Source organism: Blennius ocellaris, assembly GCF_963422515.1.
Source record: "Blennius ocellaris genome assembly, chromosome: 17".
Taxonomy (NCBI): Eukaryota; Metazoa; Chordata; class Actinopteri; order Blenniiformes; family Blenniidae; genus Blennius; species Blennius ocellaris.
Window position 1 is genome coordinate 24,646,203 of NC_137666.1, and position 27,500 is coordinate 24,673,702.

At 46.3% G+C, this 27,500-nt stretch overlaps 1 protein-coding gene and 1 long non-coding RNA gene across 2 annotated transcripts in view; one reads left to right on the forward strand and one right to left on the reverse strand.

Moving 5' to 3' along the window:
• The first annotated feature begins 1,904 nt into the window (after positions 1–1,904).
• Positions 1,905–5,822, forward strand: LOC308142644. Its single transcript, XR_013937005.1, has 2 exons — positions 1,905–4,439; positions 4,657–5,822. It is a non-coding gene; the product is annotated as an uncharacterized lncRNA (long non-coding RNA).
• Positions 5,823–6,875: 1,053 nt separating this feature from the next.
• LOC308142120 (zinc metalloproteinase-disintegrin-like VLAIP-A) overlaps positions 6,876–27,500 on the reverse strand; it is a 38,823-nt gene continuing 18,198 nt past the window's right edge. The window contains exons 13-22 of the mRNA XM_080512443.1: positions 21,473–21,562; positions 19,883–20,078; positions 19,700–19,805; positions 19,476–19,632; positions 16,508–16,588; positions 14,747–14,840; positions 10,675–10,780; positions 10,404–10,467; positions 10,175–10,270; positions 6,876–8,012 (exon numbers count right to left, since the gene is read on the reverse strand). Of these exons, the coding sequence (XP_080368569.1) occupies positions 7,980–8,012; positions 10,175–10,270; positions 10,404–10,467; positions 10,675–10,780; positions 14,747–14,840; positions 16,508–16,588; positions 19,476–19,632; positions 19,700–19,805; positions 19,883–20,078; positions 21,473–21,562 (1,023 nt within the window). The 3' untranslated portion in view covers positions 6,876–7,979. The remainder of the gene's footprint in view (positions 8,013–10,174; positions 10,271–10,403; positions 10,468–10,674; positions 10,781–14,746; positions 14,841–16,507; positions 16,589–19,475; positions 19,633–19,699; positions 19,806–19,882; positions 20,079–21,472; positions 21,563–27,500) is intronic.

Consider the following 27,500-nt stretch of genomic DNA (forward strand, 5'->3'; position numbering starts at 1 on the left):
GTCAGTCCTTCAGTCAGTCCTTCAGTCAGTCAGTCCTTCAGTCCAGTCAGTCAGTCCTTCAGTCAGTCAGTCAGTCAGTCAGTCAGTCAGTCCTTCAGTCAGTCAGTCAGTCAGTCAGTCAATCAGTCAGTCAGTCCTTCAGTCCTTCAATCAGTCAGTCAGTCCTTCAATCAGTCAGTCAGTCCTTCAGTCAGTCAGTCAGTCAGTCCTTCAGTCAGTCAATCAGTCAGTCAGTCAGTCACACGATCCTCAAACAACCAGTGAAGCCCGTCGTCTTAGAAAACGTCGCTCCACTTTTCAAGATTAGAAATTATTTCTGTTTGAACAATTCAATCAAGTCATAAGTAATTCTTCTTTTCAACCGTTTTTATTTTGAGAGTTTTAGTTTCCCTTTGATCTGATCAATATGACGTTTAAAAAACACTTTCTTTGACTTTTAATTTGATCTTGTTTTATCAACATTCATGTTTTAACTGAATTCATTTCCAATATGGATGTATTGCTATATATAATATATCATTGCCTCTGTTATTATTTTATATTCTTGCATTTATTTATTTGGTAAAAGTACCAAAATACCAACCGTGTGTTATATTATTTTAATATTCAACAGATTTTCTTTTAAATTGAGCATTACATTTGACTTCAACAGTTTTTTTCTCTTATTTTCTTTTTATTTCTAATTTATGGTTTAAACTGTATTCAAGCATTCAACTTGTATTTTTTTTTTTTAATAGTTTGTATCTAAATATACTGTTAATATTAACAGTTGGTATTATTTTCAACTGATCGTTCAAATATTTAGTGATTATTTTTAGCATTATTTAGTTTTTAAAGTGGCTGACGGACGACCGCTGGTCTGAGCTCGTTCAGTCGTCAAGGATAAAAAATAAACAACGCAAAAGATTCGTTTTCCATTGAAAAGGTGAAAATAAGTTTGTTGTTTCTCTGAATCTTCTGATTGATGAAGTTTTCAGTCGATCCTGGTGTGTGTGTGTGTGTGTGTGTGTGTGTGTGTGTGTGTGTGTGTGTGTGTGTGTGTGTGTGTGTGTGTGTGTGTGTGTGTGTGTGTGTGTGTGTGTGTGTGTGTGTGTGTGTGTGTGTGTGTGTGTGTGAGAGAGAGAGAAAAACCGTCACTTACAAAATTTGCTTTCCATTTGCTCACGTTCTCTGTCTGGTCCCTGCGACGTTTTGGGACGAAACCGTGAGTCACACGACTCTCTCTCTCTCTCTCTCTCTCTCTCTCTCTCTCTCTCTCTCTCTCTCTCTCTCTCTCTCTCTCTCTCTCTCTCTCTCTCTCTCTCTCTGTCTCTCCTCACTCTCACTCCCTCTCTCTCCTTCTCTTTCTCTTTCTCCCGTCCCTCTCTCCTTGTCTTTCTTCCTCTGTCTCTTTCTCCCTCTCTCTCTCCTCTCTCTCTCTCGCTCCCTCTCTCTCACTCCCTCTCTCTCCTCTCTATTTCTGTCACTCTCTCTCTCTCCTCTCTCTCTCTCACTCCCTCTCTCTCGCTCCCTCTCTCTCGCTCCCTCTCTCCTCTCTATTTCTGTCACTCTCTCTCGCTCCCTCTCTCTCTCTCTCTCTCTCTCTCTCTCTCTCTCTCTCTCTCTCTCTCTCTCCTCACTCTCACTCCCTCTCTCTCCTTCTCTTTCTCTTTCTCCCGTCCCTCTCTCCTCGTCTTTCTTCCTCTGTCTCTTTCTCCCTCTCTCTCTCTCTCGCTCCCTCTCTCTCGCTCCCTCTCTCTCCTCTCTATTTCTGTCACTCTCTCTCGCTCCCTCTGTCTCTCTCCCTCTGTCTCTCTCCCTCTGTCTCTCTCCCTCTGTCTCTGTCTCTCTCTCCCCCTCCTCTTTCTCTCCCTCCCTCTCCCCTCTCTCTCTCTCTCCTCCCTCTCTCTGTCTGTATCAGATCATTCGTTCAGTGTTTGGTAGGTGTTCTGTTCTTCCTTCCATCCTCTGACGATCTTTTCTTCTCTGCAGCGATTCAAGTTTCTCCCCGACGAGGAAGATCAGGAACTTCGAGGAGGCTCGCGGTCTGGACCGGATCAACGAGAGGATGCCGCCACGCAAAGACGGCCAGCAGCCGGACGCCGGCGCCAACACCCCCAACAAGAATGGTACTGATGGATAGCCCCGCCCCCGATGGATAGCCCCTCCCTGATGGATTGCCCCGCCCCCGATGAATAGCCCCTCCCTGATGGATTGCCCCGCCCCCAGCAGCCGGACGGCGGCGTCAACGCCCCCAATACCGACGGATACCCCCCTCCCATGGACAGCCTCGCCCTCCCCGATGGATAGCCCCGCCCCCTCAGCAGAGGCCACCAACCCCCAGACTGACAAGCACAATGTATTTATTGAAAGATGAAATATGTTAGAAATATTGTGTTTTAGCAGCGAATCATTGACTTTTGTTGAAATGTAGTGATACGAGATTTAAAAAACAAAAAGGGAGAATTTTTGAATGCCTGAGTTTGATGCAGACCGATGAAGCTCCTCTTGTCACAGTTCTAGTCTGTTTCTCTTGTTCTTTGTGTTTGAGGGTGAAGTGGGAACGAGGCAGCCTGCAGTACTTTGGTCTAGATATATATCGCTAGAACTCTCCTGGTACTTCGTGGATCAACAATTCGATTATTTGACCTCAACCTGAAGCACAGGCTCGAACCTTTGCTCTTCTCGCTGTGAGGCGACAGGCCTCACCACTGCACAGTGCAGCCCTTTGGTTTACTAATCCTCCAGGTGGCGCTAATGAGTCGTTTGGCTTTCACCATCAGTTCTGTAATTTTTTTTAAATTTTATTACAGAATTTAGACGTTTGAATTTCTTTTCCAGTGGTTTGAATTGGCTGCAGTACCACTGCGCTGCCACCGGAGGTCGCTGCTTCTCCCTCCAAAACCTTGTCAAAGAGAAAAGAGAAAGAAATGTGACATTTACTGGGGAATAACTGGAGAACATCTCTGCTCTTTGTTCGCAGATAGAAATGAGTGTTAATGATGCTACTCGAGTAAATTATTGTGTTTCAGCTTCATATTTTTAAAATCTGCGTGTAAACGTGATGTCCTCTGTATTGAAGACGATCATGTTGCCATAACAGCTGGAAAACAGTGTTGACAGTTTTACAAGAACAGACGCTAAAATGTTCAATTGTCAGTCGGAGAGGTTGGATCATCAGTTTCAACGTTTAAAAGCGGGTTCACCTTATTTTGCATTATAACTTGCACCGCGGCCAGCATGAACCCCGTCCACCACTAGGGGGCGTCTTACTAACAATCATAGAATACTGAGTGAATTGTTGAGGTGAGAACATAACAGGAGAGTTGATGTCGGCTTCCATGAATCAGAAGATAGATTTGAAATAAAAGCGAGTCTCTGGACAGACTTTAATGTTTTGAGCGTCGAGCTGACGAACCTGGACGACGTTTTCTTTTTCCCTCACTTTTCTCACGTCGAGCTGGAAGCTTCTTCTTCTTCTTCTGCTTCTTCTTCTTCACTAACGAGGGACGGACCTCGTTTCAGGGTTCTGGACATTAAAGCACCAAAAGTCACCAGAGGACTCTGCTCACTTGCCAGACCCCCCCCTACAACAGGAAGTGAACACTGCCGCTGTACTCTCCTCTACCCCGGCTCACTGGCAGTATTATGGGTAGGCGCCTCCGTCTCCTGCTCTTCGTCCTCCTCTTCCTCCTCCTCTTCCTCCTCCTCCTCCTCGCCACAGGCTGACCCCTTTAACACCTTCCGGCTTTTTTTTCACTCCACTGGTGCTTCGACACACCTGACTGTAAGGTCCGACTGTAAGGACTGACTGTAAGGTCCAACTGTAAGGTCTGACTGTAAGGCCCGGCTGTAAGGTCCAACTGCAAGGTCTGACTGTAAGGTCCAACTGTAAGGACTGACTGTAAGGTCCAACTGCAAGGTCCGACTGTAAGGTCCGACTGTAAGGCCCGACTGTAAGGCCTGACTGTAAGGTCCGACTGTAAGGTCGGCCTAAGTTCCGACTATAAGGACTGACAGCAAGTTTGGACTGTAAGGTCTCACTGTAAGGTCTGACTGAAAGGTCCGACTAAGTTCGGACTGTAAGGTCCGACTGCAAGTTCGGACTGTAAGGACTGACTGCAAGTTTGGACTGTAAGGTCTGACTGTAAGTTCTGACTGCAAGGTCCGACTGTAAGGTCGGCCTAAGTTCCGACTGTAAGGACTGACTGCAAGCTTGGACTGTAAGGACTGACTGCAAGCTTGGACTGTAAGGACTGACTGCAAGTTCTGACTGAAAGGTCCAACTGCAAGGTCTGACTGTAAGGTCCAACTGTAAGGACTGACTGTAAGGTCCAACTGCAAGGTCCGACTGTAAGGTCCGACTGTAAGGCCCGACTGTAAGGCCTGACTGTAAGGTCCGACTGTAAGGTCGGCCTAAGTTCCGACTATAAGGACTGACAGCAAGTTTGGACTGTAAGGTCTCACTGTAAGGTCTGACTGAAAGGTCCGACTAAGTTCGGACTGTAAGGTCCGACTGCAAGTTCGGACTGTAAGGACTGACTGCAAGTTTGGACTGTAAGGTCTGACTGTAAGTTCTGACTGCAAGGTCCGACTGTAAGGTCGGCCTAAGTTCCGACTGTAAGGACTGACTGCAAGCTTGGACTGTAAGGACTGACTGCAAGCTTGGACTGTAAGGACTGACTGCAAGTTCTGACTGAAAGGTCCGACTAAAAAGTCTGACTGTAAGGTCCGACTGCAAGGACTGACTGTAAGTTCAGACTGTAAGGTCCAACTGTAAGGTCTGACTGCAAGGACTGACTAATGTCTGACTGTAAGGTCTAACTGTAAGGTCCGACTGCAAGGACTGACTGTAAGGCCCAGCTGTGAGCGAAACCAGCTTTAAGGTTTGGTATTCTCTTGTAAAGTCCTTCCTTCTATTTTTGAAAAGAAACAGTGTGTGTGTGTGTGTGTGTGTGTGTGTGTGTGTGTGTGTGTGTGTGTGTGTGTGTGTGTGTGTGTGTGTGTGTGTGTGTGTGTGTGTGTGTGTGTGTGTGTGTGTGTTATAAAGAGGCTTCGTTCACATGACAACATTTCAAGTGAAAAGAATTTTTGCATTTTCCTTTCAGAAAAGTTTTGCGTCACACGGCAGCATTCTACAAATGTTGGGCCACGAGTTGGTGCCAGTGGTTTTTTTGTAACACACACACACACACACACACACACACACACACACACACACACACACACACACACACACACACACACACACACACCTTTAAACATTAAGAGACAGACACTACCGTCCGTCTACTGAGCATGTGCAGAACAGCTGCTCAGCAGCGTGGTGCACACGCTCAGTAGCAGCGTTTCTAAAACGAAACCTGAGCAATTTCAGAAAGTTGCGTTCACCTGCGTTTCCGCGGAGACATGACCGTTTCTATTTTCAGTGACTTTGAACTCCATTGTCATGGAGACGGATACCCAAAACACTACGAAGGTTTTGCGTTTTCACTTGGAAATGTTGTCGTGGAAACGGAGCCAAAATACTTTGATTTTATCCCCTTAAAAAAAAAAAAAAAAAAGTTCAGTAGATTTGGGGGGAATCTGCTCCGAAGGCTTAATGAAGTATTTTGGTTTACTACGTTTTTGACTGTGACGTTGAGAATCTTTTGAACGTAAACTGACCGGTTAGGTTTCACACAGCTGCAGAATGTAAAAGAAAAATGTAAAAAAAAAAAAAACGCTTTAAAATTGTTCTACTAGCTACAAAAAGCGAAGGGGTTCTGTATTTGTCATGCAAAGCCATGAAATCTTTTACGTAGATGTTTCACTTGGAAAAATACATTTAAATTCAAATACTGTCTTGTTTTTGTTTCTTTCCTTTTAACTGTGTGGTAGAAATTTAACTTGTGAGCTTTGGTGCCCTCTACAGGGCAAAACGTGTATCTCTAGAAAATTCACCAGAAGAATTCAGAAGAGGAAAAAAAAAACCTTTGTGCTCGTTGACGAGTCACTACAGTGACGTCGACACTTGACTGAACATTTCTTTTTTCTGGTTGAGAATTATCTTTATAGAGTCTTGACTGTAAATTTCTGCTATTGACATTTTTTTCTTTCACCGAAATTGAGAAAAAGATCAATGACGAAAATTCTGATCTCGACGGTTAAAAAAATACTGAATTCTGATACAAACTGTAGTTTTAGTTCCTAAATGTATTATCGGGTATCTGCAATGATGTGCTTTTAATTTAATCATGGAAACACCAGCGTATTAATGGAGCGTTGAAAATTGAAGCTGTTGTCTTACAGCATTTTCCAGGATAAAGGTCACCCCCCCCAAAACATTTTTTAAAAATCTATAAATCCCTCCTTAATATAAAGCAAATAACCAGTCAAATAACTAAAAAAAGAAAAATGTGTAACCTATGGTCCAGGAAATACGGTAATTCTTTCAGCTTGTGTGTTTAGACATCCATGTTTTGAGACATCCATGACGACTCGCTAAAATTCTAAAACTCGGGCGTGTTGACGGCAAAGATGGTCGTCTGTGGAAAAAAAAGATGAGATAACCCCCCCCCCACCACGGTCCGTGATGTCATCAAATAACCACAACAATCAGGGACTACAAGCTCCGGTGGCGCTGCAGAAGCTACTGACGCTAGCAGCAGGAGGAGCAGGGCCATAGACCTATAGAACTAGAGTTCTAAAGTTCTATGTGCTGTCTTCTTCTGTCTTGTTGTGTGGATGTGGCCTGAGAAGCGAGTCAGAAGACAGCGGCTGCAGGAACGGAGCCGGTAGATTCAAGGATTCAAGGTTTTGAATCGGTAAACTTGTTTTGATGCTTTTATTTTCTGTTAGCGTCTGTGGCTCATAGCATCAGAAGATTTTCTCAGGTGGTCAGGAAACATCGGAGGACTTCACAGTACGAGAACGTAAACATTCAAGACTTTTAACAAAAAAAAACAAAAAAAAATTGAAGCCTAACCCGGATTTGGTCGACGTACCTTTTACTAAACTAAAATAAGTCTGGAGTCCTGAGCATGTTTCTATAAAATCCCTTTTTATTTTATTCTGTTAAATTATATTGTAACGCAGACGTGTAGCATCCTCCACCTGAGTTCAGTTTCTACATTATGTACATGTCAACACAGTGCAATGTTGTCCCGTTATTTAAGAAAACAAACAAACAAACAAATATGTTCACAAGGACGCAGAGGGAACATTAAGCACTGATGATTTAAAATAGTGAAATAATTTAGTTTTGTCAATAACGTTAAACATGTGGACATTTTCGATCAATCAAACAAACTCAACAGAGTATTTATTTTCCTGAGTTAATTCCATCTAACATTCCTATTTTTGATCAAACTGATTTGTTTTTCCAAGAATTTCTTTATGTATTAGTACTTTTTTTTTCTAACGCTACTTACCAATACGGTGATCATTCAATGACTTCAATCATTGGCTAAATGTTCTTCTGATCATAGCTCAATTATTTTGACATTATTCTTACATTATTGCATTTCAGACACTTGCTAGTGATATTGTGCCTCTGCTCAGGGAAATACGGTAACAATGGAGGTTTTTGTGGCGCAGCGTTCACTTGTCACACAGTGACATCTAGTGGCTCAGATAGCACCCACCAGCCAAAGTGTCACTTGTGGTCTGGACAATACGGTAAGTTGCTGCCCCCATGTGCTGAAAAGAGGAATTTGTCTGTAAAAAGGAAATTTTTTTTAAACAAAGTTTGAGATTTAATCTGAACACAGTCGTGTGCCACGTTTTCTGACTATTTCTGTACAATTCAGTTTGAAATCTGCAGCAGTTGAAACGTCGTGAGTTAAAACGCGTCGACAGTTCAGCTGAGAAAGACGACTTAGGTTGACGCTGGAAAATCAAAATCAGAAACGGTCTCGGCGATGTCGTCGGTAGCGGCAGGGCGCCGTGGAAGGCCGAGCAGAGGAACCGGACCAGCGGCCCCCTGACACCCGGCCGGGCGAGACCCCAGCGGTCCACATTCACACTATGGGCGGGGGGACGGGTCTCAGCGCCTGGAGAAACAAAAGTCAAACTGTAACTGGAGGCTTTTTTAAACCAATTTGGGTTAATAGAAGAAAAACATTTCAATTGATGGTCGTGTCTGGCCGTAGAGGACGCCAGTCCCACAGGGGACAGGGGACAGGACGCCAGCGCCGGTTCCCCCACAGGGGACAGGAGACAGGACGCCAGCGCCGGTTCCCCCACAGGGGACAGGAGACAGGACGCCAGCGCCGGTTCCCCCACAGGGGACAGGAGACAGGACGCCAGCGCCGGTTCCCCCACAGGGGACAGGAGACAGGACTGCAGCTCAACATGCTTTTATTCAACTCAAACCCAGATCAGCACAAAAAGTGTGAACAGGCTTTGTGCTCCAGTGTGTCTCCAACCTGTCCCCCTGTGTCTCCAGCCTGTCCCCCTGTGTCTCCAACCTGTCCCCCTGTGTCGCCTGCCTGTCCCCCTGTGTCTCCAACCTGTCCCCCTGTGTCGCCTGCCTGTCCCCCTGTGCCTCCAACCTGTCCCCCTGTGTCACCTGCCTGTCCCCCTGTGTCTCCAGCCTGTCCCCCTGTGCCTCCAACCTGTCCCCCTGTGTCACCTGCCTGTCCCCCTGTGTCTCCAACCTGTCCCCCTGTGTCGCCTGCCTGTCCCCCTGTGTCTCCAACCTGTCCCCCTGTGTCACCTGCCTGTCCCCCTGTGTCTCCAGCCTGTCCCCCTGTGTCTCCAACCTGTCCCCCTGTGTCACCTGCCTGTCCCCCTGTGTCTCCAGCCTGTCCCCCTGTGTCTCCAACCTGTCCACCTGTGTGTCCCGCCTGCCCCCCTTTGTCTCCAACCTGTCCCCCAGTGTCTCCCGCCGGTCCCCCAGTGTCTCTCGCCTGTCTCCCTTTGTCTCCAGTATGTCCCCCTGTGTCTCCTGCCTGTCCCCCTTTGTCTCCAGCCTGTCCCCCTGTGTCTCCCGCCTGTCTCCAGTATGTCCCCCTGTGTCTCCTGCCTGTCCCCCTTTGTCTCCAGCCTGTCCCCCTGTGTCTCCCGCCTCTCCCCTGTGTCTCCCGCCTGTCCCCCTTTGTCTCCAACCTGTCCCCCAGTGTCTCCCGCCGGTCCCCCAGTGTCTCTTGCCTGTCTCCCTTTGTCTCCAGTATGTCCCCCTGTGTCTCCTGCCTGTCCCCCTTTGTCTCCAGCCTGTCCCCCTGTGTCTCCTGCCTGTCCCCCTTTGTCTCCAACCTGTCCCCCTGTGTCACCTGCCTGTCCCCCTTTGTCTCCAGTATGTCCCCCTGTGTCTCCCGCCTCTCCCCTGTGTCTCCCGCCTGTCCCCCTTTGTCTCCATCCTGTCCCCCAGTGTCTCCCGCCGGTCCCCCAGTGTCTCTCGCCTGTCTCCCTTTGTCTCCAGTATGTCCCCCTGTGTCTCCTGCCTGTCCCCCTTTGTCTCCAGCCTGTCCCCCTGTGTCTCCCGCCTGTCTCCAGTATGTCCCCCTGTGTCTCCTGCCTGTCCCCCTTTGTCTCCAGCCTGTCCCCCTGTGTCTCCCGCCTCTCCCCTGTGTCTCCCGCCTGTCCCCCTTTGTCTCCAACCTGTCCCCCAGTGTCTCCCGCCGGTCCCCCAGTGTCTCTTGCCTGTCTCCCTTTGTCTCCAGTATGTCCCCCTGTGTCTCCTGCCTGTCCCCCTTTGTCTCCAGCCTGTCCCCCTGTGTCTCCTGCCTGTCCCCCTTTGTCTCCAACCTGTCCCCCTGTGTCACCTGCCTGTCCCCCTTTGTCTCCAGTATGTCCCCCTGTGTCTCCCGCCTCTCCCCTGTGTCTCCCGCCTGTCCCCCTTTGTCTCCATCCTGTCCCCCAGTGTCTCCAGCGGCTCGTCCTCTATGGGCAGACAGGTGAGGCACACCTGGTTCTCATCAGGGCTGAATCACCACTTTCAAGGACTGGACTTTTATTTTCCTTTTTTAAGGTCAGTTTAAACAAGTAAAAACATGTTTTTGAACGATTTGTTGAAAATAAAAATAAAAAGTCCAGTTTGGCTTTTTGAAAACCAGTTTAAACATTTTTAAATCCAGTGTCGACCTGTGTGTGTGTGTGTGTGTGTGTGTGTGTGTGTGTGTGTGTGTGTGTGTGTGTGTGTGTGTGTGTGTGTGTGTGTGTGTGTGTGTGTGTGTGTGTGTGTGTGTGTGTGTGTGTGTGGCGGTGGGGTTACCTGCCGTGCAGCGCTATAGTTGGTTCCGGCCGGTTTGGGCCGGTTCCCTGCAGGAGGAGGAGGAGGCGGAACTCCTCTGGGCTTCAGCTTCCCTCCCTAAAATATTCAGGTTAATGTTGAGAAATGTTGAGAAACGTTGAGAAACGTTGAGAAATGTTGAGAAACGTTGAGAAACGTTGAGAAACGTCGCCGGACGGATGTTTGTCTGTTTCGTGTCTCAGTTCTTTACCTGTCTGAGCGGCGGCGGCTGGCTGGGAACGGCTCTCTGCGCCGCCACGGGCTTCTGGTGGGACCTGGACCACAAACCAACATCAGTTCAGCCCCGGGAGGCGACAGCATGAACTTTATTTTGAAAGGTCATTATGACTTCACTGAGGTGTTTGTGTCACAAGCTGCATGTTCTTCCTGTGCTGGGCTCCTCCCACCAGCTGGACTCCTCCCACAGACCCAGCTGGACTCCTCCCACAGACCCAGCTGAGGCCGGCTGGTTGGTCACTTACGTTGGCAGGGCAGTACTTCGTCTTTTCTTCCAGAAGATTCCGGCGGCGGCGGCGCCAGCACCCAGGAGCAGGAGAAGAACCGCCAACACGATGCCGACCATGGCGCCTGCAGGAGGACACCGTGATGAAGAGTTACAACCGTGATGAAGAGTTATAACCGTGATGAAGAGTTACAACCGTGATGAAGAGTTACAACCGTGATGAAGAGTTACAACCGTGATGAAGAGTTACAACCGTGATGAAGAGTTATAACCATGATGAAGAGTTATAACCGTGATGAAGAGTTACAACCGTGATGAAGAGTTATAACCGTGATGAAGAGTTACAACCGTGATGAAGAGTTACAACCGTGATGAAGAGTTACAACCGTGATGAAGAGTTACAACCGTGATGAAGAGTTATAACCATGATGAAGAGTTATAACCGTGATGAAGAGTTACAACCGTGATGAAGAGTTATAACCGTGATGAAGAGTTATAACCATGATGAAGAGTTATAACCGTGATGAAGAGTTACAACCGTGATGAAGCGTTTTAACCGTGATGAAGAGTTACAACCGTGATGAAGAGTTACAACCGTGATGAAGAGTTATAACCGTGATGAAGAGTTATAACCGTGATGAAGAGTTACAACCGTGATGAAGAGTTACAACCGTGATGAAGCGTTTTAACCGTGATGAAGAGTTACAACCGTGATGAAGAGTTACAACCGTGATGAAGAGTTACAACCGTGATGAAGGGTCATAACCGTGATGAAGCGTTACAACCGTGATGAAGAGTTATAACCGTGATTAAGCGTTTTAACCGTGATGAAGAGTTACAACCGTGATGAAGAGTTATAACCGTGATGAAGCGTTACAACCGTGATGAAGAGTTACAACCGTGATGAAGAGTTACAACCGTGATGAAGAGTTATAACCGTGATGAAGAGTTACAACCGTGATGAAGAGTTATAACCGTGATGAAGCGTTTTAACCGTGATGAAGAGTTACAACCGTGATGAAGAGTTACAACCGTGATGAAGCGTTTTAACCGTGATGAAGAGTTACAACCGTGATGAAGAGTTACAACCGTGATGAAGAGTTATAACCGTGATGAAGAGTTATAACCGTGATGAAGAGTTATAACCATGATGAAGCGTTACAACCGTGATGAAGAGTTATAACCGTGATGAAGAGTTACAACCGTGATGAAGAGTTATAACCGTGATGAAGAGTTATAACCATGATGAAGCGTTACAACCGTGATGAAGAGTTATAACCGTGATTAAGCGTTTTAACCGTGATGAAGAGTTACAACCGTGATGAAGAGTTATAACCGTGATGAAGAGTTACAACCGTGATGAAGAGTTACAACCGTGATGAAGAGTTACAACCGTGATGAAGAGTTACAACCGTGATGAAGAGTTACAACCGTGATGAAGAGTTACAACCGTGATGAAGAGTTATAACCATGATGAAGAGTTATAACCGTGATGAAGAGTTACAACCGTGATGAAGCGTTTTAACCGTGATGAAGAGTTACAACCGTGATGAAGAGTTACAACCGTGATGAAGAGTTATAACCGTGATGAAGAGTTACAACCGTGATGAAGAGTTACAACCGTGATGAAGAGTTATAACCATGATGAAGAGTTATAACCGTGATGAAGAGTTACAACCGTGATGAAGAGTTACCACCGTGATGAAGAGTTATAACCATGATGAAGAGTTATAACCGTGATGAAGAGTTACAACCGTGATGAAGAGTTACAACCGTGATGAAGAGTTATAACCGTGATGAAGAGTTATAACCGTGATGAAGAGTTATAACCGTGATGAAGAGTTACAACCGTGATGAAGCGTTTTAACCGTGATGAAGAGTTACAACCGTGATGAAGAGTTACAACCGTGATGAAGAGTTATAACCGTGATGAAGAGTTATAACCGTGATGAAGAGTTACAACCGTGATGAAGCGTTTTAACCGTGATGAAGAGTTACAACCGTGATGAAGAGTTACAACCGTGATGAAGCGTTTTAACCGTGATGAAGAGTTACAACCGTGATGAAGAGTTACAACCGTGATGAAGAGTTATAACCGTGATGAAGAGTTATAACCATGATGAAGCGTTACAACCGTGATGAAGAGTTATAACCGTGATGAAGCGTTTTAACCGTGATGAAGAGTTACAACCGTGATGAAGAGTTACAACCGTGATGAAGAGTTATAACCGTGATGAAGCGTTACAACCGTGATGAAGAGTTACAACCGTGATGAAGAGTTATAACCGTGATGAAGCGTTACAACCGTGATGAAGAGTTACAACCGTGATGAAGAGTTATAACCGTGATGAAGCGTTACAACCGTGATGAAGAGTTATAACCGTGATGAAGAGTTATAACCGTGATGAAGCGTTACAACCGTGATGAAGAGTTATAACCGTGATGAAGCGTTTTAACCGTGATGAAGAGTTACAACCGTGATGAAGAGTTACAACCGTGATGAAGAGTTACAACCGTGATGAAGGGTCATAACCGTGATGAAGCGTTACAACCGTGATGAAGAGTTACAACCGTGATGAAGAGTTACAACCGTGATGAAGAGTTACCACCGTGATGAAGAGTTACAACCGTGATGAAGAGTTACAACCATGATGAAGGGTTACAACCGTGATGAAGAGTTACAACCGTGATAAAGAGTTACAACCGTGATGAAGAGTTACCACCGTGATGAAGAGTTATAACCGTGATGAAGAGTTACAACCCTGATGAAGAGTTACAACCGTGATGAAGGATTACGACCCTGATGAAGAGTTACGACCCTGATGAAGAGTTACCACCGTGATGAAGAGTTATAACCGTGATGAAGAGTTACAACCCTGATGAAGAGTTACAACCCTGATGAAGAGTTACAACCGTGATGAAGGGTTACAACCGTGATGAAGAGTTATAACCGTGATGAAGAGTTACAACCGTGATGAAGGGTTACAACCGTGATGAAGAGTTACAACCGTGATGAAGAGTTATAACCGTGATGAAGCGTTACAACCGTGATGAAGCGTTATAACCGTGATGAAGAGTTATAACCGTGATGAAGCGTTACAACCGTGATGAAGAGTTATAACCGTGATGAAGCGTTTTAACCGTGATGAAGAGTTACAACCGTGATGAAGAGTTACAACCGTGATGAAGAGTTACAACCGTGATGAAGGGTCATAACCGTGATGAAGCGTTACAACCGTGATGAAGAGTTACAACCGTGATGAAGAGTTACAACCGTGATGAAGAGTTACCACCGTGATGAAGAGTTACAACCGTGATGAAGAGTTACAACCATGATGAAGGGTTACAACCGTGATGAAGAGTTACAACCGTGATAAAGAGTTACAACCGTGATGAAGAGTTACCACCGTGATGAAGAGTTATAACCGTGATGAAGAGTTACAACCCTGATGAAGAGTTACAACCCTGATGAAGAGTTACAACCGTGATGAAGGGTTACGACCCTGATGAAGAGTTACGACCCTGATGAAGAGTTACCACCGTGATGAAGAGTTATAACCGTGATGAAGAGTTACAACCCTGATGAAGAGTTACAACCCTGATGAAGAGTTACAACCGTGATGAAGGGTTACAACCGTGATGAAGAGTTACAACCGTGATGAAGGGTTACAACCCTGATGAAGAGTTACGACCCTGATGAAGAGTTACCACCGTGATGAAGGGTTACAACCGTGATGAAGGGTTACAACCGTGATGAAGAGTTACAACCCTGATGAAGAGTTACGACCCTGATGAAGAGTTACCACCGTGATGAAGGGTTACAACCGTGATGAAGAGTTACAACCCTGATGAAGAGTTACGACCCTGATGAAGAGTTACCACCGTGATGAAGGGTTACAACCGTGATGAAGAGTTACCACCGTGATGAAGGGTTACAACCGTGATGAAGAGTTATAACCGTGATAAAGAGTTACAACCCTGATGAAGAGTTACAACCCTGATGAAGAGTTACAACCGTGATGAAGGGTTACAACCGTGATGAAGAGTCAGCTGTGATCAACGAGACCTCCAGAGTGGGAGGAGCTTCTTACCTGATGAGAGGCCGTCGAATGACGTGTCCTTTGAATTGCAGGAGGGTTGAATCCAGCCGGGCTCGCACTGACACTCACTTCTGTGGTTACACACCTGGAGACGACATCATCATCATCATCATCATCATCATCATCATCATCATCATCATCATCATCATCATCATCATCATCATCATCATCATCATCATCATCATCATCATCATCAGGTTTTGTAGAAACCCGCTGATGTTTGGCAGAACGGCGTCGACGTCTTTGTTCTCGGCTTTAAATCTTTGGTCCTACGTCGCCGTGAGACGCGTCAAGGGCGACCGTTGTCATGACAACCAAGGACAACCTGTGATCAAATTTTGACCATGTCAGGAATGTGTGGCGACGGCGACGCTGCTCCGACTGGCGTCAGCTACCGACCAACAGCAAGGCAGGTTGAGATGAACTCACCGCAGAAAAACCCAAACTGAGGCTTTGTGGCTACGATGGAAAAACTTTAAAAAAAAGGAAGTGTCAAGTAAAGAAAACTTTTTAAGGGTTCAGTTTGTTTCACTTGTTTCTTTTTCGTGTGGACGTCGCACAAAACACACTTTGGGAAAAAGAAAAAAGGTCAGCTATTTATTTGAGGTACAGTACGTACCACTGAAGTAATGCCCTTTTTGTGCACTGGGTGGCAGAATTGAGTCACGGTTTCCCAGCTTGTGTGAGAATCTGCTTCTTCTTCTTCTATTCTTGGACTGAGTCGTGAATCGACAGACTCACTGCACCACCTAGTGGCACATTGTGGTATAGCAGGGCTAATCAGGCTGAGGCTAGCTGGTTAGCTTTAGTCCACTTTGCTGTGAAATTCTTACAATTTATTTGTTTTATTTTCCATTTAACTAAAACTCCTCCATACGTGTCTTTAAAGCACACAAAGGTAAGTTGTGTTAGCATTATTACGTGACGCGACGGAGCCTCCAGCTAAACGCATTGTAATAACATTAGCTTTTGAAGCTATTTCATTATCAGGTTAACGTTAGAGGAAGAAGCAGGAAGTTAATTAAATCCAACATGGCCGCTGTTTACTTACAATCTGACATCGCTGGTGTGGCTGCCAGAGGGAGAAAGTGACATTATTGATGCTGAAGAAACAGGATTTCAGCGAAAACCTTGCTGTTCAGTAAAGCTATAAAGGCGATTTAGCCCCCCCCCCCCCCCCCCCTCCCCCCCAAAAAAAGCTGTTTTTGAGAAAACAAAATGGCAGCAGCCACAGAAAGAGACTTTTTATTTGTGCTGCTTTTCACCTAAATTTCTTCTTTTCTATTTAAAATCTTTTGCACAAAACAAAGTGTGACATCTTCTTTGTATCTGTTCGCTATCTAATGTCGGTATTACAGGTCTCCAGGACTTGATCAGTTCAGATTAAAACTTTTGAGGTTTTAAATTACTAACATGCAACGAGATAAAATACTGAAAATGTTGGTAAAGGAAGAAAAGTTATAAAAAGTGTGTAGAAGAGGTTTGTTGTGGTGAGTTGGACTGAATAAACAAGCTGATTAACTCAGTGAGCCGTTAGAGTTTTTAAAATCATTTATCAGAAACAAATCAAACTAGTTTGAAAATATGAATTGTGTCTCTTTAAGTTGTGTGAATGTCCTGAGCGATTGACTGATTGAATCCAATGGTAAAGAGCCGCCGGCGCTGTGACGATGGCGTCCTCACGGCGCCGTGAGGAGCAGGACGATGGCGTCCTCACGGCGCCGTGAGGAGCAGGACGATGGCGGTACTCACAGCGTGGCCGGGGCATCTGGACGAGCAGTTGACGTTCCTGTACGCCGCCTCCAGATCCACACACTCGTTCTGGCTGCACACCTGAAACGCCAAAGTCACACAGGTGAGACTGACGGAGTCTCTGGCGTCAAACAACACAGTGAAAGACAATGTCAGCGTTTAGCGTCGTACTGTCGGTACGTAGCATTATTGTCGGTACGTAGCATTATTGTCGATACGTAGCATTACTGTCGGTACATAGCATTATTGTAGGTATGCAGCATTACTGCTGGTACGTAGCATTATTTCCAGTACGTCGCATTACTGTCGGTTTGTAGCATTACTGTCGGTACGTAGCATTACTGCCAGTACGTAGCATTACTATCAGTATGTAGCATTACTGTCGGTACGTAGCATTACTGCCAGTACGTAGCATTAATATCAGTATGTAGCATTACTGCCGGTAAGTAGCATTATTGCAGGTACATAGCATTACTGCCGGTACGTAGCAAACTATCAGTACGTAGCATTACTGCCGCTACATAGCATTACTGTCGGTAGGTAGCATTACTGGCGCTACATATCATTACTGCCGCGATGTAGCATTACTGGTGCTACGTAGCATTACTGTCGATACGTAGTATTACCGCTGCTACGTAGCATTACTGTCGGTACGTAGCATTACCGTTGCTATGTAGCATTACTGCTGCTACGTAGCATTACTGTCGGTACGTAGCAATACTGTCGATACGTAGCATTACCGCTGCTTCGTAGCATTACTGTCGGTACGTAGCATTACTGTCGGTACATAGCATTATTGTAGGTATGCAGCATTACTGCTGGTACGTAGCATTATTTCCAGTACGTCGCATTACTGTCGGTTTGTAGCATTACTGTCGGTACGTAGCATTACTGCCAGTACGTAGCATTACTATCAGTATGTAGCATTACTGTCGGTACGTAGCATTACTGCCAGTACGTAGCATTACTATCAGTATGTAGCATTACTGTCGGTACGTAGCATTACTGCCAGTACGTAGCATTAATATCAGTATGTAGCATTACTGCCGGTAAGTAGCATTATTGCAGGTACATAGCATTACTGCCGGTACGTAGCAAACTATCAGTACGTAGCATTACTGCCGCTACATAGCATTACTGTCGGTAGGTAGCATTACTGGCGCTACATATCATTACTGCCGCGATGTAGCATTACTGGTGCTACGTAGCATTACTGTCGATACGTAGTATTACCGCTGCTACGTAGCATTACTGTCGGTACGTAGCATTACCGTTGCTATGTAGCATTACTGCTGCTACGTAGCATTACTGTCGGTACGTAGCAATACTGTCGATACGTAGCATTACCGCTGCTTCGTAGCATTACTGTCGGTACGTAGCATTACCGTTGCTATGTAGCATTACTGCTGCTACGTAGCATTAGTGTCGATACGTAGCATTACTGCTGCTACGTAGCATTACCGTCGATACTTAGAATTAATGGCCGTCACCGTTCCACCTAATGAACTTGATGCTCCTGATTTCTATTTGTTGCTTTTATGACCAAAACGTTCAGCTCCGACTTTAGGATTTATTGCGGAAAATCATTTACAAACTTGATCACATTTGTCAGAATGTTAGTGACTTTTTCACATGTTTGACAGAAAGCAGCCACGCCACCACAGAAAAACTACTTTATTACTGTGTAAGTGTTTTTGTTTGCGTCGTTCTGGAGTTGTCTTATAGATACAACTCGACTAGACGTCAGACGCCAGGCTGGATGTTCACGGATAACTTCATCTGTGATCGCAGAGCTGTGGTTCCAATTGAACTGGTGCTGCAGAGCTCCTGCTGTCCCACTGAGGGTCCGTCCACACCAGAACGCCGGTTCACATAAACCAGCTGTTTCTGGCCCGTCGTACACATGAGGCGGCTTTGGAAGCACGGAAACTGTTTTTTTTTTTTAACACAGGTCCCACAGCATGGAAGCTGCATTTTTTAGCAATAAAATGAGCCTTTTAATGGCTTCATGTGAAAGAGAACTTCACCAGAGTCACGTTCCAGGCCCACGCAATACTTTATATTAGAACACTCTTGATTCAGTACTCGATGTTTCTCCAGGCTAAAGCGTGTCCAATATTCGCCAGCCTCAGGTCTGCTGTCACCGACCAACAGCTCTATCAACCTTGATCTACCGTCACAGTTCTACAGTTCTATTATCACAATGTCGCCAGAGGAGAAAGGAACAGGAGGTGGAGCCGATTTTTATTTGAGCATCATTCAAAAAAAGCTCTGCTGGTTGGAGTTCAGGGTTTTCATGTTGAAGAAATTTGTGATTCCCAGGTACAAGTATTGATTCCCAGGTACCCTGGCATCAATTCCCAGGTACCAGCATTGATTCCCAAGTACCCTGGCATCAATTCCCAGGTACCAGCATTGATTCCCAAGTACCCTGGCATCAATTCCCAGGTACCAGCATTGATTCCCAAGTACCCTGGCATCAATTCCCAGGTACCAGCATTGATTCCCAAGTACCCTGGCATCAATTCCCAGGTACCAGCATTGATTCCCAAGTACCCTGGCATCAATTCCCAGGTACCAGCATTGATTCCCAGGTACCCTGGCATCAATTCCCAGGTACCAGTATTGATTCCCAGGTACCCTGGCATCAATTCCCAGGTACAAGTATTGATTCTCTGGTGATTTCCAGGTACCCATATTAATTCCCAGATTCCCAGTATTGATTCCCAGGTACCCTGGCATCAATTCCCAGGTACCAGTATTGATTATCTGGTGATTTCCAGGTACCCATATTAATTCCCAGATTCCCAGTATTGATTCCCAGGTACCCTTGCATCGATTCCCAGGTACCAGTATTGATTCACAGGTACCCTGGCATCAATTCCCAGGTACCGGTATCGATTCCCAAGTGATTTCTTGTGTATCGGTACCGTATCAGTTCTAATGCAAAAGTTTCCCATCTCATCACCTTTCCGTCTCCACACTTGGTCCCGGGCTCCACCTGACCGAAGTCTTTGGTGTGGTCATCGAAGAACGCCGCCTTGCAGTCGCCCACTCGCACCATGCGGCCGTAGTTTGGGTTCTTGTTCCCGTCGTGGCAGAAGAGTTTCCCACAAAATTTGTCTCTGAAAGCAAAGAGTTGGTTTCAGACCTCCGGACTCCAGACGTGTGACGTGTGGGTGAGCGACTCACTCCTTCTGACAGGGGATGAAGACGTTCTTGGACGGACGCCTGCAGAAGCCGTAGTAAACTCCTCTGGTGTTCTGGTTGAAGCAGCCCTGGCGGGCCTCCACGGCGTCTGATCACACACAGAACCAAATCACACATCGGTTCTGGTCAGAGTTCCAGATGGGGCGACGGAGGCGGGACACTCACTGGCGCCATACATCTTCACGCACTGCTCCGCCCTCTGCGGACACTGGCCGTTGTAGCAGTAGCCCAGCCCGCCGTCACACGGGAGGCCGTTGACGGCGAACACGTCCTCGGGGCAGACGGTGCTCTTACCGTCGCAGAACTCCGCCAGGTCGCACTCGTCCTGCTTCCAGCGGCACTCTTTAGTGCGAGGCGAGATCTGATGGCAGAGAACGAATTGAAACTAAAAGACGGAGCAGCTCGTCGCCGACAGGAAGTGGAATGTCTGCGACTGAAACGCCATTTTAACACCAAGTCTGATTCTTCTTAATCTGTTTCGGGTTTATCTGTTCTGATACGTCTGGAAGAGAGGGGAGAAAGTACAGAGTACTGTGTATGGAGTACAGAGTACTGAACACGGTTGTTCATCAGAGCTTCAACTACCAGGTGGAAAAGAAAAAAAAGTTAAATTCAAGACAAAAATAAAATGAATGAAGCTGATATAATCATACCGTCATGTTTTACTCTGAAAGGCTTTCATAATACTCATAATAATTATTTATAATAGCAACATATTGATATGCAATACGTACACAAACTATATTTAATGTTGCATACATGCTACATAACTACAGCGCTACAGAACAACAGAGCTACATGCTACATAACTACAGCGCTACAGAACAACAGAGCTCCATGCTGCATAACTACAGAGCTACATAACTACAGAGCTACATGCTACAAACTACAGAGCTACATAACTACAGAGCTACATGCTACATAACTACAAAGCTACATAACTACAGAGCTACATGCTACATAACTACAGACCTACATAACTACAGAGCTACATGCTACATAACTACAGACCTACATAACTACAGAGCTACATGCTACATAACTACAGAGCTACATGCTACATAGCTACAAAGCTACAGAGCAACATGCTACATAACTACAGACCTACATAACTACAGCACTACACGCTACATAACGACAGAGCTACATGCTACATAACTACAGAGCTACATAACTACAGAGCTACATGCTACATAACTACAGAGCTACATGCTACATAGCTACAAAGCTACAGAGCAACATGCTACATAACTACAGACCTACATAACTACAGCACTACACGCTACATAACAACAGAGCTACATGCTACATAACTACAGAGCTACATAACTACAGAGCTACATGCTACATAACTACAGACCTACATAACTACAGAGCTACATGCTACAGAGCGTCAGGCTACAGAACTACAGAACTACATGAAAACTGTAAAAGTGCCTTGGATGGATTTCTTTGCTTTGGAAATCAAACTGAATTAATTAAACATGGACGTTTACCTGCACTTTATTTATGTTATTATTCAGGTTCTGACTGGAAGGAGCTCCACTTTACATTTCACTCGCCTGAAAGGAGATTTATGAATGAAGTTCTGATCTGAATGGGAAAGTCCCTCGAGCAGAGTTTGTGTATCAAAGTACCCAAGAAGACTGCAAAGTGAAGTACTCCGAGCGGCCAGTCATGACAGCAGACCGCCACTAGAGGGCAGCAGATAGTCAGAGCTGACGATGGAGGCAGGCGGAAGGTTTGATCTCTGACCTTGCAGTTGTCGCAGCAGTCTCCCTCCGCACACTGGGAGCCCTCCGTCAGGCTGCAGGTGGTGGCGTTGCAGCAGGGGTTGGAGCACTCCTGATCACACAACACATCAGATATTGATCACGCTGTCCTCTGATCAACATCACTGAATTTAAACATTACAGAGAATTCATTGCACAGGGATTCTATCAAGAGACGATAATATTGATATGTCAGATGAGATTTGATTTAATATGTCAATTTGATTTGTGTGTGAACTCTTTATTTCAATACTGTTCATTAAAAGATGCTACCTTGCCAACACAAATAAAATCATACAATAAAACTGAAAAACATAGTAAGCGAAGATTAAATTTTTCTTTAAAAAGAACTAAATGATAGGAAATGTTAAAGCATGAACAAAAAATTAATAAATGACTAAGACAGAAAACATTCAAAACAAAAATAAATTAAAAAACAATCCTCCTAGAAGACCTAATATATATATATATATATATATATATATATATATATATATATATATAAAATTCCCCTCTCGCCCTCCGCGGGCGGTCACCTGTTTTTCTATTCCAAGCTCGGGTCCTCTACCAGAGGCCTGGGAGCTTGAGGGTCCTGGTCCTCTACCAGAGGCCTGGGAGCTTGAGGGTCCTGTGCAGCATCTTTGCTGTTCCAAGTACTGCACTTTTCTTGTCCGAGGTTGTTCCAGGGATCTGCTGTAGCCACTCCTCCAGTTTGGGGGTTACTGCCCCGAGGGCACTACTGTCACCTTCACCTTCCAAGCACACTCCAGCTCCTCTCTGAGCCCTTGGTATTTCTCAAGTTTCTCATGTTCCTTCTTTCTGATGTTCCCATCACTTGGTATTGCTACATCCACCACCACGGCTTTCCTCTGCCCTTTATCAACCACCACCATGTCTGGTTGGTTCGCCATTACCATCCTGTCTGTCTGTATCTGGAAGTCCCACAGGATCTTGGCTCGGTCATTCTCCACCACCTTTGGGGGGGTCTCCCACTGTGACCTTGGGGTTACCAGACCATACTCCACACAGATGTTTCGGTACACTATGCCAGCCACTTGGTTATGGCGTTCCATGTAAGCTTTCCCAGCCAGCATCTTGCACCCTGCAGTTCTGTGCTGGATTGTCTCAGGCGCCTCTTTGCACAGTCTACACCTTGGGTCTTGTCTGGTGTGGTAGATCTGGGCTTCTATGGCTCTGGTGCTCAGAGCCTGCTCCTGTGCAGCCAGGATGAGGGCCTCTGTGCTGTCCTGTAGGCCAGCCCTCTCTCGCCATTGGTAGGACTTCTTGAGATCAGCCACTTCAGTTAAGTTCCGGTGGTACATCCCATGTAGGGGCTTGTCCTCCCATGATGGTCCCTCTTCCAGCTCCTCCTCATCTCGCCATTGTCTGAGACATTCGTTGAGTATATCATCCGTTGGAGCCCTGTCCTTGATGTATGTATGGAGCTTGGATGTTTCATCCTGGATAGTGGCTCTCACGCTCACTAGTCCTCGGCCTCCTTCCTTACGGCTAGCATACAGTCTCAAGGTGCTGGATTTGGGATGGAACCCACCATGCATGGTGAGGAGCTTTCGTGTCTTAACATCTGTGGTCTGTATCTCTTCCTTTGGCCACCTTATTATACCCGCAGGGTACCTGATCACCGGCAGGGCGTAGCTGTTTATTGCCCTGGACTTGTTCTTGCCATTGAGCTGGCTTCTTAGGACTTGCCTCACTCACTGGAGGTATTTGGCCGTTGCCGCTTTCCTTGTTGCCTGTTCAAGGTTGCCATTTGCCTGTGGTATTCCCAGGTACTTGTAACTGTCCTCAATGTCTGCTATTGTTCCTTCTGGGAGTGAGACCCCTTCAGTGTGAACAACCTTGCCTCGCTTTGTCACCATCCTACTACATTTCTCAAGCCCGAATGACATCCCAATGTCATTGCTGTAGATCCTGGTGGTGTGGATCAGGGAGTCTATGTCCCGTTCGCTCTTGGCGTACAGCTTGATGTCATCCATGTAGAGGAGGTGACTGATCGTGGCCCCGTTCCTGAGGCGGTATCCGTAGCCAGTCTTGTTGATTATTTGGCTTAGGGGGTTCAGACCTATGCAGAACAGCAGTGGGGACAGCGCGACACCTTGGTATATGCCACATTTGATGGACACTTGTGCAAGTGGCTTACCATTGGCCTCAAGGGTGGTTTTCCACAACCTCATCGAGTTTGCCACGAACGCTCTTAGAGTCCTGTTGATGTTGTACAGCTCCAAGCATTCAGTGATCCATGTGTGTGGCATTGAGTCGTAGGCTTTCTTGTAATCAATCCAGGCAGTGCACAGGTTGGTATTACGGGACCTGCAGTCTTGGGTGACTGTTCTGTCAACTAGGAGCTGGTGTTTGGCTCCTCTGGTATCTCTACCAATGCCCTTCTGTGCTTTGCTCATGTATTGATCCATGTGCCCGCTCATCTTAGCCGCGATGATGCCTGACATGAGCTTCCATGTTGTGGAGAGACAGGTTATTGGCCGGTAGTTGGATGGGACTGCACCTTTGGTGGGATCCTTCATGATCAGGATTGTTCGCCCTTCGGTTAGCCATTCTGGGTGAGTCCCATCTCTGAGCAGCTGGTTCATTTGTGCTGCCAGGCGCTCATGGAGAGCTGTGAGTTTCTTTAGCCAGTAGGCCTGGATCATGTCAGGGCCTGGTGCTGTCCAGTTTTTCATACCTGAGACTCTTTCTTGGATGTCTGCCGCTGTGATGGTAACTGGATTCTGTTCAGGGATGTTGCTGTGTTCCTCCCTCAGAGACACCAGCCATTGAGCACCGATGTTATGTGCTGCCTCCTTTTCCCATATGCTCTTCCAGTACCTTTACAGTTTCCAGCCTTGGTGGGTCTACTCTGCTGTTATTACCCTGCCACTGAGCGTACACTTTCGCAGGTTGCATTGTGAACAGCCTGTTTATTCGCCTGGCTTCAATGTCTCTCGTGTACCTCTTTAGGCGGCTGGCCAAGGCTTGGAGTCTTTGTTTGGCAGTTTCGAGTGCTTCAGGTATGGGCATCTGGGTGTACCTCTTGGGTAACGGTCTTTTCATTGCACCTCTCTGGGCCTCTGACAGTTGACTCACTTCTCTCCGTGCTGCCTTGATGTTAGCCTCCAGCCGTCTTTTCCATGGTGGGTGTTGTTTCTCATGGCTCCCATGGTTGCTCTTATAGCCAAGTATCTCTAGGATCACTGCTGCTGAAGTCTATATCAGCTCATTGGTTTCAGTGATTGTTGTGGTAGGGATCGCTCAAACTGCTGCATTCACAGTTTCCAGGAGACTTTCTCTGTCACATTTCACTTAGCCGTTGCAATTGGTGTCGGGTTGCCTTGTGTTCATTCTCGCCATGATCTTATCTTTCAGGTCAGCTGCTGCCTCACTCAGCGCTGTTGGTTCCGCACTCATTGGGGTTCCGTTCCCAATCTCTGGTTGGGGAGTTGGTATATTCTCCCCTCTGACCTGGTGTCCAGGCTCCCCTTTACCACAGCATTCGTGTTGTATCTCTTCAATCTCAAGCTGTGATAGCAGTTGCTGTTTGTGGATGTTGGAACACTGAGTTACAAGTTGTTTCGTGGTCAACTGTGACTGTGGGTTTCGAAGTAACCATTCAGCCCACATCCTTTTCATGTACCCCCTCTGACTGGATTACTTGAGTAGTAGCATTTCAACAGAGCCTTGTTCTCACATCTCGTCCATCTGTGCTTTGTTCCAGTAGCCCATTTCTCATCAAGGTGCTCTGGTTCCCCAGCACCTGACGCAGACCTTGTTTGGCCGGGCGACGTCTGAGCCGGCATCTCATTGCTTTCATTTTCACTCATGGTATGAGGTAGGCAGTAGCGTGAAGGGTCTTGCCCAAGGACCCACACTGGATGCTGTTAATTACTCAGTGCTCCAAGCGGGAATCGAACCAGGGTTCCCTGAGCTTTCCAGCCACTTTTATATATATGTATTTTTTTTTTTTTTAGACAGTTGTGAATGTCAAGCTGAAGGTCGAGACGTCAGCATTTTAACATTAAGACCTTAAAATCATCAAAATACACCTGAAGCTCCTTCTTAAAACTTAACATATGTCTCAGCTTTTTAAAAACACAGGAGCACAAAAACAAAATGTGCTTCAGTGTTTTTTTGAAAAGAACCTCATAATGAGCGAAACAATGAGAAACCACAGTCATTATGTGTAAATGTCATTTTAGATTTGTGTCAGAAGTGAGAGGCCAGCTGTTGATGCTCAGAGAAGAAATGGCGGATTTGAAAGAGAGCGACAAGTTCAGGAAAAGTCCAAGAACTCCAAGGTCTTGTAATACCAGTCTGTGCCACAAGGTGGTGTAGTGAGTCACTGATGCATCTAATTGGGAAAAAAGAAAGGCTATAATGTGGATTAAAGGCAGACTGGAAGCTGCAGGTCTTCGCCATCACTCCACAGTTCAGTGGATCAATAAAACCCGACCATCTGAACGTCGGTACAACGAAGTTGCAGGTGGATCCCAGAGGAGGCCGGCGGGTCTGAACAGGAACCCGACGCTCCGTGATGGCACCTTCAACAGACTCCTTCTCCTTCACAGCCTCGTCCGTCAAGTTGGGTGGACGACTATCTGACGGGCAGACCGCAGTTTGTGAGATTACAGAACTGTGTGTCTGGTCGTCTGATCAGTAGCGTCGGGGCCCCCCAGGGAACTGTACTGTCCCCCTTCCTCTTCACCACATACACATCTGACTTCAAGTACTGCACTGAGTCGTGTCATCTGCAAAAATTCTCTGATGACACGGCCATTGTGGGGTGTGTTGAGGGCGGGGGGGAGGCGGAGTACAGGGTCCTGGTTGACCGATTTGTGAAGTGGTGTGGGGAGAACCACCTGCTGCTGAATGTGGAGAAGACGAGGGAGATGGTGGTGGACTTCAGGAGGAACAAGCCCCTGCCCTCTCCAGTCAGCATCAGTGGGAAGGACGTGGACTTGGTGGACTCCTATAAGTACCTGGGTGTCACACTGGACCATAAACTGGACTGGTCCACCAACATACAGGCCATCTACAAGAAGGGCCTGAGCCGGCTTTACTTCCTGAGGAGGCTCAGGTCCTTTAATGTCTGCAACAAGATGCTGCAGATGTTCTATCAGTCTGTTGTCGCAAGCACCATCTTTTTTGCTGTGGTGTCCTGGGATGTCCTGCGGTGTCCTGGGGTGTCCTGGGGTGCGGGCATCAAGGCAAAGGACGCCAACAGACTGAAGAAAGTGATCAGGAAGGCAGAGTCTGTTGTTGGCTCCAAGCTTGTCACCCTGGAGGAGGTGGCGGAGGACAGGATGCTGGCAAAACTGCTAGCAATCATGGACAATCCCTCCCACCCCCTCCACAAAACACTGGACAAGCTGAAGAGCAGCTTCAGCAAGAGACTGATCCAACCCCGCTGCTCGAAGGAACACTACAGGAAGTCGTTCCTCCCCACGGCAATAAGACTTTTTAACTCGTCTACCTCCGCCAGAGCCTCATTATAGTTACTCACGCTCATTTCTTAAGTTATGTCCTACCCAGATATTTCTATATTTCTATATTTGTATATTTGTAAATTTTTATTCCCTACTTTTTATATTCTATTCCATTGTATTTTATAAACCAGAATGCTGCAACAAAACAATTTCCCTTCAGGGATTAATAAAGTCATCTATCTATCTATCTAAGTTGAAACGAGTGCAGCTAACATGTGGAATTTCCAAGTTCAGATTTGTTCTTCTTGGCGCCTCGGGACGAAATTTGATGAAAACATCAGGACGAGACGAAGCAGGGAAAGCAGACGGGAGGAGACGAGGTGAAGCGAGTCCAGACACTGGATCGACTTCGCTGAGGAAACTTATGGTAGCACTTGTCCTCACAAGGTCCAGGTGACTCATAAACACTGGTCTGCAGCACCGTCAACAATGATTCTTCCTTTTTTTTAATAATTAAAAAAATTTATTCTGAAATCTGTGTGTGGAATCAATTAGTGACTTTAGCAACTTTAT